At 38.1% G+C, this 13,148-nt stretch overlaps 1 protein-coding gene across 3 annotated transcripts in view; it reads right to left on the bottom strand.

The window, feature by feature from the left end:
• Positions 1 to 2,950: 2,950 nt before the first annotated feature.
• The window catches only part of PALMD (palmdelphin), a 53,081-nt gene continuing 42,883 nt past the window's right edge, over positions 2,951 to 13,148 (bottom strand). For 2 of the 3 annotated variants that reach the window (XM_009001767.4, XM_009001768.5), the window contains exons 5-9: positions 10,592 to 10,706; positions 10,418 to 10,451; positions 10,194 to 10,307; positions 7,476 to 8,573; positions 2,951 to 3,318 (exon numbers count right to left, since the gene is read on the bottom strand). In XM_009001767.4, coding sequence (XP_009000015.1) covers positions 3,275 to 3,318; positions 7,476 to 8,573; positions 10,194 to 10,307; positions 10,418 to 10,451; positions 10,592 to 10,706 — 1,405 coding nt within the window. In that variant the 3' untranslated portion in view covers positions 2,951 to 3,274. Of the gene's footprint in view, positions 3,319 to 3,409; positions 8,574 to 10,193; positions 10,308 to 10,417; positions 10,452 to 10,591; positions 10,707 to 13,148 lie in introns of all 3 variants that reach the window. The other variant, XR_013520283.1, reaches the window with a different exon arrangement.

The following is a 13,148-nucleotide window of genomic DNA, read 5'->3' as shown; positions in this document are numbered from 1 at the left end:
TGGATAAAGGACATGAGCTAAAGACTAAGGGAATCTGAGTAAAGTTTGAGACTTTAGTAAATAATAGTGTATCACTACTGGTTTATTAATTGTAACAGATGTACAATGCTAATGTGAGAAGTTAAAATAGAAAATCGGGGTACAGGGTATATGGTAACTTTGTGCTGTCTTCTCAATTTTTCTGTTAATCTAAAACTGTTTTTAAAGCCTATTAAAAAACAAGATACGATTGGAGGACCTACCCCTACTTGTTTCCAATACAAAACTACAGTATTTGCCACTATAAATAAAATTTGCAATCTGCATGAGAGAGATGCAGATGAATGGAACGGAGCAGAGATCCATATGTAGGCTCTCACTTCTAAGACCAATTGATTAGCAAAGGTGTCTAGGTAATTCAATGTGGAAAATATAGTGTTTCAGCAAATAGAGCTGGACCAACTAAATGTTTCTGGGAAAAAAATACCCTGAACTTTTATTTCACTTACCCTTCCCCAAAGTTTTCCTTCACTTACTTTACTCCACTTAACTTGAAATATCTCATTGACCTAAAATAAGCATTAAATATACAAAACATCAGGATATGAAATGATGAGGGTGTATGATGTCTACCTTTATGTGTGACACCTTAGCCAGACTTGATGATGAGCAGGACACTTGGTTCTTTTAATTCACTGACAAATTGAGTCCTCAAATAACTGTGTTAGGCATGTGACATTTACCTCATTTTATAGATGAGGATTCAGGCTTGGGTAAGTTGTTTGTTGCCCATAGTTATACAGCTAGACACTGTTGGTACCTGTGTTATTTCCCCTTGGTCCATTTGTGCAGCACCGTAGCTGCCGTGGACAGTTCTGAGTAAGTGCAGACTTACCATCCTTCCAGAGGCCTGCTCTGTACTTCTTTCTTCTTTTCACTCTGGGCACTACGGGAGCCTGTGTGACTCTCACGCTAGTGCATTCCAGAAGTGTGGAGGAATTTATGCTCCCTCAATCAATGAGGGACTGGAGCTGGTGGATAAAGGCCCTAAAGTCCTCTCCTTCAGACCGACAATGTTAGCTGCTTTCTGTACACTCTTTGAGATTATGGTAGAATTCGGGCCCAGTGCCTAAAGCATTGACCTCTACTATGTACCATTATATAGATCATTCTCTCCTGTGCTTTTCTTCCTGCTCCCAGGATCACTTCTCAAACTACTATACCCAAGTCCTAATTTCAGGCTCTACTTCTTGTTGGAACCAGGAGTGGCTCTACACAGCAGATGCTCTGAATGGGACTCTGGAACTGGACCGTCCACTCACTGGTCAGAGGGCAATGAGGACTGTGTGATCAGTGAATGGTAACAACCTTTGACTGACTGTATTATTACAGTTACTAAGACTCTCCCTTTACTGGATAGAGATGAGGTACAGATGAAAAAGGAAGAGGTGGGTTTTAAAGCAGCTCTGCCCTTTACTGATACAGTGCAAAAGCATTGTCATGTACTGACATGTGCTGTGAAGTTGGCTGCTTTTTGATAATTGACTTAGAAGCTTTGAAGAAAAAGAATTAGGCTCAGACCAGCCCACTATTTCCTCGGGACATTCCAGAAAGCCAGACAGGCTTCATGGCAATGTTTAAAGAGACCTCTGTCTTTTGTAGACAGAAGGCAAACTGTGTGAAAATAAAACTCATGCTTCAATCCTAAGGGTGGCTGGGCAACAAAGGAACGTGCAGGTTGGAGAGGTCGCTTATGCGAAACTCAGAGCCACGAAAGGGAAGGAGTCCCTGGACCTGGAATAGGGGTATTTGTTGAAAGTACTTTACTTCAAAAATTTGAACCTCCAGGTTTCGCAGAACATTTCAGCCACCAGAAGTAGCGCTCTTCTGCTAGCACAGCTGCCCCTTGCAAATCCACTCAGCTGAAGCGGAGGCTTTGCAGGTTAATGCCTGTCTTCCTCAGCATCATCTGCTTCTCTGACCTCTCATTACCTCCAGACCAGTAATTAAGATAAAGTCTGCTCATACAGAGTCCCAGAGGAAAATTCAGTTTCTGTCCTGGGAGAAAACATACTATTCATGGACACACTTGGAGGAGCTGGGTAATACATACTGGCATGGTTCAGGGGAAGGTGTGTAGGGGTGGATCTTGAGGGGTTGGAAGGAGGGAAAAATAAGAGGGCAAGGTAGGAGAGAATTTATTGTCATGGGAGTATTCCCCTTCAAACTGGGATTGAGTGTCTTGGCAAGAACACGTTGGAGTAATATGCTGTAAAGATTCTTGTTAGTTTTAATATTAAGATTCTAACTCAAGCTTGTCCAACCTGCTGCCCACGGGCCTCATGTGGCCTGGAATGGCTTTGATTTGCATCCCAACAGAAATTCATAAACTTTATTAAAACCGTATGAGATTCATTTTACATTTTTTTTAGATCATCAGCTACTGTTAGTGTTAGTGTACTTTATGTGTGGCCCAAGACAATTCTTCTTCCAATGTGGCTCAGGGAAGCCAAAAGATTGGCCACCTCCGTCTAACTTGTTCACAAGAATCAGTCAAGTATTAGACCAGATTTGTGCTCTCTGAGGGTATGGGGCATCCTCTATCCAGCACCCTGAGGTCATAATCAGTCATTGCACCACAGAGCTCACATTAAACTGAGTGAAAGAAAGAATGATGATTTAAGAAGGATGAATGTGCCAGTTACCATCTGTGCACTGGCCAGACAATCTAAACCCAGTCCCCAGATCTGAGGATCATTATGGGATGCATGTTTTGGCTATGTGCAAGGGTTTGAAGTCTATACCAAATCAATTGAAATAATACTTAGCAGGAGGATGTACTTTCATAAAGGTATCATTAATTCAGGATGACACATTTACTTGTCAGAGTTGACTACCTCTGTGATGAAGTGCAGTGCTTTCCTGTGATCTTCCAATCTTTGTATCATCAAAATTACAATGCCAGTTAATATGGTATACTCAGAATATTTTAAATAACTTTATTCTTAAATTTAACAAGCTCTTATTAGAAATGCTTTGGTATCAATATAGTAAAAAATGCTGGTTTTCTCCCACTGAATCATATCAAGTAACTGGAAAAGTTACACATTTGTTCTCCCCAGCTTTTTGGGAAATTTTCACAAATAATGACTACTGCTTATTCACATGGCTTAATATGGTACACTGTTAATGATAACTTTTTGGACTTTAGAAAAAGTAAAATATCCAGAAGAGAAATTTGCAAATGCTTCTTAGCGTCTTCTCCAAAGGATGTTTGTATTAGGTGGTACACCTCTTAGATGACTTTTTTCCCCAGCTTTGCCATTCTCATTCTTAAAGCTGCAATAAAAGAAAAAAAGAGAGTTATAAAAAACTCCTCAATTTTTACACTAAATGACCATTCATAGAATGCAGGAAAGTTCAAACATACCTCAGATGGTTTTATCCAACAATGTGAGCATTGATTCAGTAGCACAAAAAGATAGTAGAAATAATAAGCTATGGTTAACTTAGGGCAGAAGCAGGTTCAGAACTAGAAGGAACCTATTTCTACAAAGATTAGAAAAATTAGTAGAGCAAAGACAGTATAAGTGGAACAAATACAGGATTAGTGCACAGTTTCCCTGTTAGCCATACATATACATTCCTATAGGTTGATGACTGTGTTTTACACACATTTCTGAGCTACATACTGCCAAAATAAAAAGGTGGGGTCACTTAAACTCTATTTTATGACTGTGTTTGCTTTTAGCTCATTCAACTTCCTTTCCCAAAGGAGCTCTGGCCTTTGGATATATAATAAGAAAAACAAATTTCTTTATGAATGAAATAACATGAACCAGTAATTAAAAGTTATTATAAAATATCTTTGTCAAGATATAAGGGAGTGATTATAAAATGTCTTTGTCAAGATATAAGTATGCTTTAAAATGGCAAATATATCTTTTTGGATATATTCTTCTGCTAATAATATATTGAATGTAGAAAGCATTTTTTAAAAATGTAGATTTAGAATGTGTACCACACTTCTGGTATTCTGGACAAAATGTAGATTTAGAATGTGTACCACACTTCTGGTATTCTGGACAAGTGTGTTGGTATTCTATCCTTATTATTTAGGATTTCAGTGTATAGCTGCCTTAGTCATGTTCCAAAAGTTTAGAAATGCTTTCAAGGCACTGATCTAAATATTATTATAATAATCTAATATTACATTCACATGTAATACGGCCCAAGAACCAGCTATGTAACTGATTGCACAATTTCATTTAATTAAAAATAAAATGGAAGAAATGTTTTCTCATTTCTATGCCATATACTGGTTACCCTTTGACAATAAAAATGACCCCATGCCTAAGAAGCCTTTTTGCACAAATATGAGAAGGGATCTAATTCTGTAACAAGACCATGATTATTTTAGTTGTCACTACACTTATATGAAATACTTCCATTTCAATGAAGTTAAAGAGCATTATTTTCCTGGAAACTATAAGAGGGATGATCATTTCTAGTGTCAGCGCCAAGAGTATTCCCTAGAATTTAGGATGAACTGAGAAAACGTGCTCTGTAGCAAGCAGGTCTCGATTGGCAGAAGGTGAACAGAAGGCAGAGGTAAGACATTATGAAGTTTCCACTGCTGGATTTTATGGGCCTCTACCTTGCCCCTACCAACAAAAGAGAGTGGGAGTGAGGAGCTTTTTAAGAGTCTCAAGTCAGGGGCAAACTGCTTTTTCTTACAGTCACTCCTCACTGTAAAATGCCATACATCAGGCACATTCTGTGTGCTGTGGACATTCAGAGAAGTTTGCTAGAGTCTGCTTTCCTTTCTCTCCTTTTTTCAAGCCTATAGCAAGTACATGGTGTGAGTTCCAGTAAATGCACGGGCCAGAGTGTGTTGGCAATAGAAGGCTTGGTTTAGCAGCTAAAAATCCTGGGCCATCAGCTCTCCTTTTTACTCCTATTTTCTGCTGTTCTCTGATTTACTCCTATTTTCTGCCTCTTCTTCCCATAGCATTTCAGATGCATGGTTTCAGCTGACTGAACTTGGTGAAAGTCTCCTTACTCTCAGCATCCCTTGGACCCCAATGGCTGTTGCAGGTTGGCAATCAGCACCAATAGCATGTGAGCTCCCAGAGCTGAGGTCCCCACCACTTCATCCTAGAATGCCACTGACATCTCTAAGAGGACAGAACAGAGCTGGAAGTACAAGAATAGGTTGGTGAGGACTACCAAAGAAAGCCAACTACTACCCCCTGATTGGTGGAGATAGCAGTGAGCTCCCAAGCAAAGCTGGCTGGGGCCATGCAATGGTGGAAGTGTCTGGCATTGAGCTTTATCTTATGAACCTGTTATATTTACATTAGCAGATGGATATAATGTTGCCTGAATTTTTCTGTCATGTCTTACTCTGTTCAAAATTTTAACTAACAAATCTTGTCTTTAGAATCTCCAGGCTCTACTTTTTTCCATTTATTTCATCTTCATGCTGTTTTCCAAATTAAAATTTCTCTTAGATAAGGCATTGATAACCATATTTGTACTATGGGAAAAGAGACTAACAATTCTTAACTATTACGCCTACCAGGGCTATTTATCTTAAATAGGTGATGTATACTACAAATAAAAGAATTGACCTAAATGGTGAGTTTTCAAGTATCATGAGCATTTTTTTGGGAAGTAGCTCAACCCATTTGGTGTTTGTGAAATTGAAATGCATAGGTAGTTATGTATTCTATGTATATGTATGGCCCCTGAGGGCATATGACACTGTGACTTACTTATTTTAAAAACCCATTTTAAAAATACACATCAGCTCTGTAGTCTGTATGCTGAATTGGAAAACAGCACTGTAAAACAATATCCTGGTGGAAGGCGAGGAATTTGGAGCATTCTGTTTGTAAGATACTTTGGTTGATAGTACAGAACTCTGTATTGTTACTTTGTCTGGAATAGGTTTTCCTGTTTTCATTGTTTTAGTTCAGGGGCATGATTAGTGTTGTATGGAAATGTTAGTCACTTCCTGTCATTTTCCATGGGGTAAATGTGTTGACAAGGTTAGAGGGGAAGAAATAAGGGTGTTAGAGAGGAGCCAGCTAATATCCTAGTTCAGAAATGGGAGGTTTTATAGTGGATAATGCCACTACTGTTGACCATAAACAGCATGTTCCTCTTTTCTGTCTTCTGTGTTTTTTAGCTTTAAAATGAGTTTAAGATGGCAAAGTTTGATCAGTGAACAAAGCTCTTTCTTAATGGAAAGAAACTTAGTATCTGCAACTTTCCATTGTGGGACATACCACTCAGCTCTGAGGAAGTTATATACGTGTACACTTTCCAAAAACTTAGAAATTCTTCAGGTGATTAAATTTATCTTTGGGATACCTACTTTAACTACTTAAAATAATGGGAGAGGGTTCATTTTACTGTATTGCTGGCAACCTAATATTGGGCTTAATGGGTTGTAGAGGAAGAAATATTATTGAATTATGCAGGTATTACCACACTTCCATACAATTATCAGGTTCTACTTGTGAAATTAGCCTGTATTTAATATTTATTGCTTTTTAATGAGAATCCTTCCATTAGGGACATTTAAAATTACTATCCTTAGCAGACATATAGAAACCATATGTCTAGGTAATTTGATTTACATCTTTAGCCGAGGTGAGTACAGCTATTATAACTGATTTTGTCAGGTTCTTATTTATTCTTTATACATGATAACTAGAATATAACATCAAAGTGATAACAAGGAATCTAAAACTGGGAAGCTATCACTTTTGTAGGAAAAAAGTGTCAAAAGTTATTTTCTACTCAATGCTAAAATAGCTGGTTGGCTATAAAGCTATAAAAATTTTACAAAGAATGAGAAATGTAAATATATAGAAAATAGAAAAGATAAATATGCTAAGTTGGGGAAGACTATGCAAAGTTAAAGATTATAGAAAACACAAGATAAAGTAAGGCTCTATTTTAAAATGCAGAAAAATTAGGGAAATTAATGAAACTATAGAAGTGTAGAGAAAGAAGATACAGCAAAGTAATAAAATGCTCTGAAAAGAAAATTTGTTTCTTGCATTTTGTTTCAAAATTAAGGCAATTTGTTAACTTATGTAAGAAGCTTAAATCACCGTGAGGCACAAATAAAGTAGTCATCAGATTCTAGTGGGAAAAGATATGTAATTGATGATCCAACATATTAGTGACCCAAATACACTCACAAGCAGCACCATACCCTGGTACAAGATGAAATTCAAGTTATTAAAGTTCATCAATACAATATCAAATAAGGCAATGATTTATTTTTACTTTCTTTATCTTTTGAAGTGACTTAATCACTTTACTGGGGTGACAATAATTCCTATCAGCATTAATAAAAAAACTCAGTGCATATTAGTTTTATGAGGTGGTCAAAGAAGGCTGAAAGCAAGACTGTGTTAGCACAAGAGAAGCAGGTCACATGACTGAACAGCAGTGGCATGCCTTGTCATTTTTATTACCTGTTAACGATGGATCCTCAGTCCCATCTCCAGTCGTCTGAACATCAAATGGGGAATTGTGGACAGCGCTGCCTAAGCTTTCTTCTTGCTCTTTCAGAGATATGGAATTTTTGTGGGGAGATTTATAATTTGTGTTTTCATGAGGACTAGCTTCTAATCTTTTTCTAGGAAGTGGTGTTGGTTTGGCTGGCTGGTACACCTGACTATGAGGAGCTATGGGATGGTAGGATGGTTTCTCAGCTTCTCCTTCATCCTCCTCCTCCTCGTCATCAATCACAACCAGCTCAGCATGGATGATCCCATCATATCCTGTCAGAAGCTTCTTGTTTTCTTCATTGTCTTCTGCCTGCTGATACCCCATGAAAATCATTGTCACTGGTTCTGTATCATTTATGTCAGAAGGCAGGGAATGAACGATATTATATCTGATATCTTCCTCGTCCTCCTGACAAGTGGGTGAAGAATTCTGGTGTTCAGATTTCCCAAATATTGTCTCTCTGGGGCTCAGCCTTGCCTTTGGAGAGGGCGCCTTTGTGTCCTGCATGACATTTGATTCTTCGCAAGGAGTCATCAGCCTCTTTTGTGGGGGGTGAACTGTCTCTTCTGCTTGTTGAATCACTGATCGAGGGTGAGGTACTGGCCGAATGGGACTGATATGATTGAAGCTGTTGCCCCTTTCCTCAGAAAGTCCATCGTCCATATTGTGTATGGATTCGTTTACATTAATGCCCAGTCCATTAGTTTTAATCTTTATCCTTTCTTGAAAGTTTGGTCCAGGGGTCACCGTTTCTCTCTGTGGTGTTGTAGGCCTATAAAAAGGATTGGCATATACAGGCTCATGATACTCCGTTGGGGATTTAGAGTTTCTCTCTGAGGCTTGTCTCAGAAGTTCCTCTACTTCAACTGGTGCCAGGCCATCGGTGCCATTGTATGCTGCACTGTGATTAGAACTTACTGCATATACTGACTTTTGCCCATCGTCATACACTTTTATTCCTGTGCCTTTAAAGTCATCTGATGGCAGAGGTATTGAAGACAGTACTGTACTTTCTCCCGTCTTCAAGTCTTTTTCAACTTTAATTTCCATGGCATATAAAGCTGTTAAGAAACAAATTTGATAATTGGTTTAGTTAACTTTTCTTTTATAAACTCATCTGCTTTCACAGTGTTTATTTTTATATTAAGTATACCCTTTGTGTTCTTTTATGTGAGATGTTGTTTTTTAAATTTCTGACTTTACTCATTAACGATATAATGACCAAATGTAAAAACATGGGTTTTTGTGTAATGGAGAATGGAATTATTACTGAGAAATGGAAAGGGTGGAAGAAGAGAAGTTGATTAGAGAAGATAAGCTGATGGTTCCCAGTAGTAAAGACTCCACTGGGGAATCAAAAGGTAACCTATTTCCTATTAATAAATTCAGTAAGACAGATGTATTTTCTTTTGCATTCCTCAATGGGCAGAATCACTCTCTTCTTTTGTCAAGAAGAATGTGTTGCACTATGCATCACAGTGGGTAAAGTGCCTAGCACAGTATATTTTGTAAAGTTACATCCTTACTGTACAGGCCAACAGCCTGGTGAAATTACAGAGGCGTGTTCTAAAATTTTCACAATGGAGAGGCTGTTTAATGTAGAACTGGGATGGAAAAGGGAGGAAGAAGGCTAGAATCACATGCTTCTCTTCTGCCTTATGTTTCTTTTCATTTTCACTCCCATTTTCAAGTAGAGGAAGGGCTAAACATAGAGCAATATCAGCTACACTGAAACAAATGGACTGGAGAGAACTGAGGAAGCTGACATTTGCTTCCTGACCCAGGTAAGATCCCTATGGCTGGAATTTCAACTGGAAAAGTAAAGAGAATAGGATTCTGTGTGAAATTACGGTGTGACAATGCTTGCTTTTTTTGTGCCCTCCCACCTTTCTTTTTGAACTCATTTTGTATTTCTTACCTCCTCTATAGCCTAGTGGTTCCCGGCCTTCCTTAACTGCCCAAGAAAAACTGCAGCATCCTCAACTGCACTCTCCCTGTCCAGCTTCTCCGCTTTATTCTCTACATTGCACGTCCTGCCATGAAATATTTAGTGAATGCCTACTATGTGCCTAGCTGAACTTGGCAACATAGTAGGCATTCACTAAGTATTTGCAGATAGCAGTCATTTATTCATTCAACAAATGAATGAATAAATGACTGCTTTTTTCTGCAAATAAAGAATAGCTTTTCCTTCCACTCTAAAATTCAAAGGTTTCCTTTCTGCTCTCATACAAGCCTTCATTTTTCCAGAAGCTTTGAAACATTAGTTTTATGTAAGTCAGTCTCCCGTGGAGGTAAATAAGGCCTGAACTTCCTGAAGGAATAATTTCAGTTTCAAAAAAGACCTTAGTAACCCCCAAGGAGTTTCTATTGGATGGAATGTATCAGGAGAAATATGTTTTTGACCAGGGAAGCTTTACTTTCAAGAACTTCTTGTCTTCTTCAGGTCTTTATCTTCCTTATCCCTGTCTGGTTTGTTAGGGAATAAAATGCATGGAATAAATGCTGTTAATATACCCTCATTATCCTCACCTATGCAGTGACTCATATACCTCACAACCCATTTGTAAAATGGACCATTGCTTGACCTGGAAGAATAATATGTCATAGCAAGTTGTGAATATGCAACACTGTAAAATCTGAAATTAAGAACGTGCCCTGAACACCGATTTCTCATATACCTTTCCTATTTTGTTCATCATCTTCTATTTCTTCATTTATTTCCTTTCTTAACCTAGAAGGTATGTAGGACTTTGGAAGGTCAGGGATATTAGCATAGATGTCCTCAATTGACTCTGTAAAATTAATATGAATTCAAAATACATTTAGAATATATTTATAACAATGGGAAAAATTTCAAATTACCAAAAAACTTCCACATAAAGTAAGTTATTCAAAAACATACCTTCTGATCTTTCTTTCTTTTCCACCTTCACAGACTATAAGAAAAAAGAATTCTCCATGATTAATACAGTTTAAAAGATAGAATCTAAATGTGGATATGCTTTGAAAAATTATGTAGTATTTGATGATTCATTTTTGAGAGAGAATTACAGTTTTACAATTGGGTGATGCTCACTCTTATTATGTCTTCTGTGGTCCGCTCAATTGACTTTAGTTTCTTTAAAATGGCCTCTTCCTTCGTTGAGATTTGCAGTTCAGCTTTTTCAAGATCTTGGATCTCTTTCTCAAGCCTGACAACAAAAAGATACACTTTTTTTAATTTTAATTTTTATTTTTCCTTAACATAGCACAAATGCAGAGTTCTCAAATATAACTTCCCCATATATAAACTTTCCTTGGAATATGCATGTAACTAGCCAGGCACCTTCTAAGAACATAATGTCACACTCAGCATCACATCAAGCATCATGCTTAATACATAGAAGGTACCTAACGCCCGACTTTGAACAATTTCCAAATTTTCTTTTTTTGACAAAGGAACATATTAGGTAAAGCACTTGAACTTTGCTCCATTTTCTTCACTGTAGTTACTAATGTTACTTCCAAATAAAAGAGATTTTTAAATACAGAGACATAAGTTTAAAGATGTACTGAAAGGAATGGTATATTTATAGTTATTACGTAGTTCACCAGTTTTTCATATCCAAGTCACCATATAAATTATTTGGAGAAAACATAATTATGAAACTGACTTAATAATCACAGCCATTTAATACTTAAAATTCTTAAATATTCTGTCATTGAAAATGACACTTTGATTTAATTTCAGTTTCCTAAGAGCTGGGCCATATTATAGTGAGTAGGGTAAAGAGATGTGGAAATTGACCAAATCTAGGCACAGTAGCTTCAACTGCTGCTGTTTCTAGAGACTACTTTTTCTGGGGGAAAAAACAGGTACACATAGCACACATCTGCTGTTTCTAGAGACTACTTTTTCTGGGGGAAAAACAGACACAGTATAAGTAACTTACAACGACAGAGACAGACATTTGAAATTGGACACTTGCAAGAATTCTGAGCTGGTATCTTGGCCAGCATACAGCTGCATGTCAGATTCAAATAAACTCCAGGGGGCAGCATCGTGACCTCTACTCTATAAAAACATACAGCCACTGGCAATCACGCACGAAGGCTGGCCCTTGGCAGCCACGTAACACATAGTTTCTCAGCCAAATACACTAAGGCTCTAAAGTCAGCTGCCTCAGAGGATGGCTGATTAGATTCAGCAGCTGGTTCAGGAGATGACAGCTGTGGATATTCATGTCAGCTAAGAGAATTGTCAGTTTTCTTGGCTTCCTTCTTAAAGATGGTCATGGTCCTGGCAGCTCCAAAACGCTGCGCTATTGTCACACCAATAAAAGCCCAAGAGATGGTCAGCTTGCCAGCTCTTTGCTCATCGCTTCAGTTTCAAAGCTCTTACTTTGCTGCTGCCTCTGGCCATTGGTAGATTGCCATTTATAACTCAGGAGGTTTACTTACATACCACAGACCTTTAAGTGAAATAAATGGAGTAACCTCTGGTTTTTTAGAAGTTACTGAACTGCGACTGCCATTTTATTAAAATTCCTCCACATCCATGGTGACACCTTTACCCTTCAGCAGAGCTGTGGGGATATATGTTGGTCCAGTTTGTTAAAGGGGAAAGCTCTGCACCGAAAGTGATAATCTGGGTGCAGTCCTGTCTCTGCTACTCACTTCTTATAAGTGCCAATTCTTTTAACCTCTCTGAAACTCACTTTTTACCCTGTACAGATATTTGGTGACACTAAGAGATGATGTGTTTGAAAGCACATTGAATATGGTTGATATCAGATGCAAGTTTGTTGTGATATAATTTTTAAAGGTTTTCTGCAACACACTGTATGTCATTCCCACAGGGTCCTTACCTAATTTGCCTCTTAGAGACAGTCTACAAAGGGAAGCCTTTTGGTAGAAGACAGGAAAGTTCAAATCATTGCTGCAAGCAGCTCTTGGACATCAGGACCTAACTGTGGAATCTGGTGGACCTGGGTTTGAATCCTGGCTCATCTGCCAGTTTCCTGTGTGACCCTGGACAAGTCACCTGACCTCACAAGACAGCACTGGTCCAGGCAAGGTGGCTTATGACTATAATCCCAGCACTTTAGGAAGCTGACGCAGGAAGATTGCTTGAGTCCAGGAGTTAGAGATGAGCTTGGGCAACATAGTGAGACCCAGTTTCTACAAATAACAAAAACATTAGCTGGTCCTGCATCTGTGGTCCCAGCTACATGGGAGGATTGTTTCAGCCTGAGCAGTTGAGCTTGCAGTGAGCCATGATTACACCATTGCACTCCAGCCTGGGCAACAGAGTGAGATCTAGTCTCCAAAAAAAACAAAAAAAAAAACAAAAAAAAAACTTGTCTTTATTCATTCATTCTTTTAAAAACATTTACTTAGCATCTACTTTGAACCAGGCACTCTTCTATATGCTGGGGATCTTACTTACAGTGACCAAAACAAAGTCCCTGCATTCAAGGGGTTTACATTCTAGTGAGAGACAATACAGGAGCTGGCAATCTTTTCCTATAAGGAGCCAGATGCTGATTATTTTAGGTTTTGCCATCCACATATGCTTTCTGTTGCATATTCATCTTTTTTCCCATTTTTCTTTTGTAGCCTTTTAATAATATAAAAACATTTTTTAGCTATGT

This window comes from Callithrix jacchus, chromosome 7, assembly GCF_049354715.1.
Source record: "Callithrix jacchus isolate 240 chromosome 7, calJac240_pri, whole genome shotgun sequence".
NCBI lineage: Eukaryota > Metazoa > Chordata > Mammalia > Primates > Cebidae > Callithrix > Callithrix jacchus.
The sequence above is the reverse complement of the archived record's forward strand: the minus strand, read 5'-3'. Positions and strand labels throughout refer to the sequence as shown.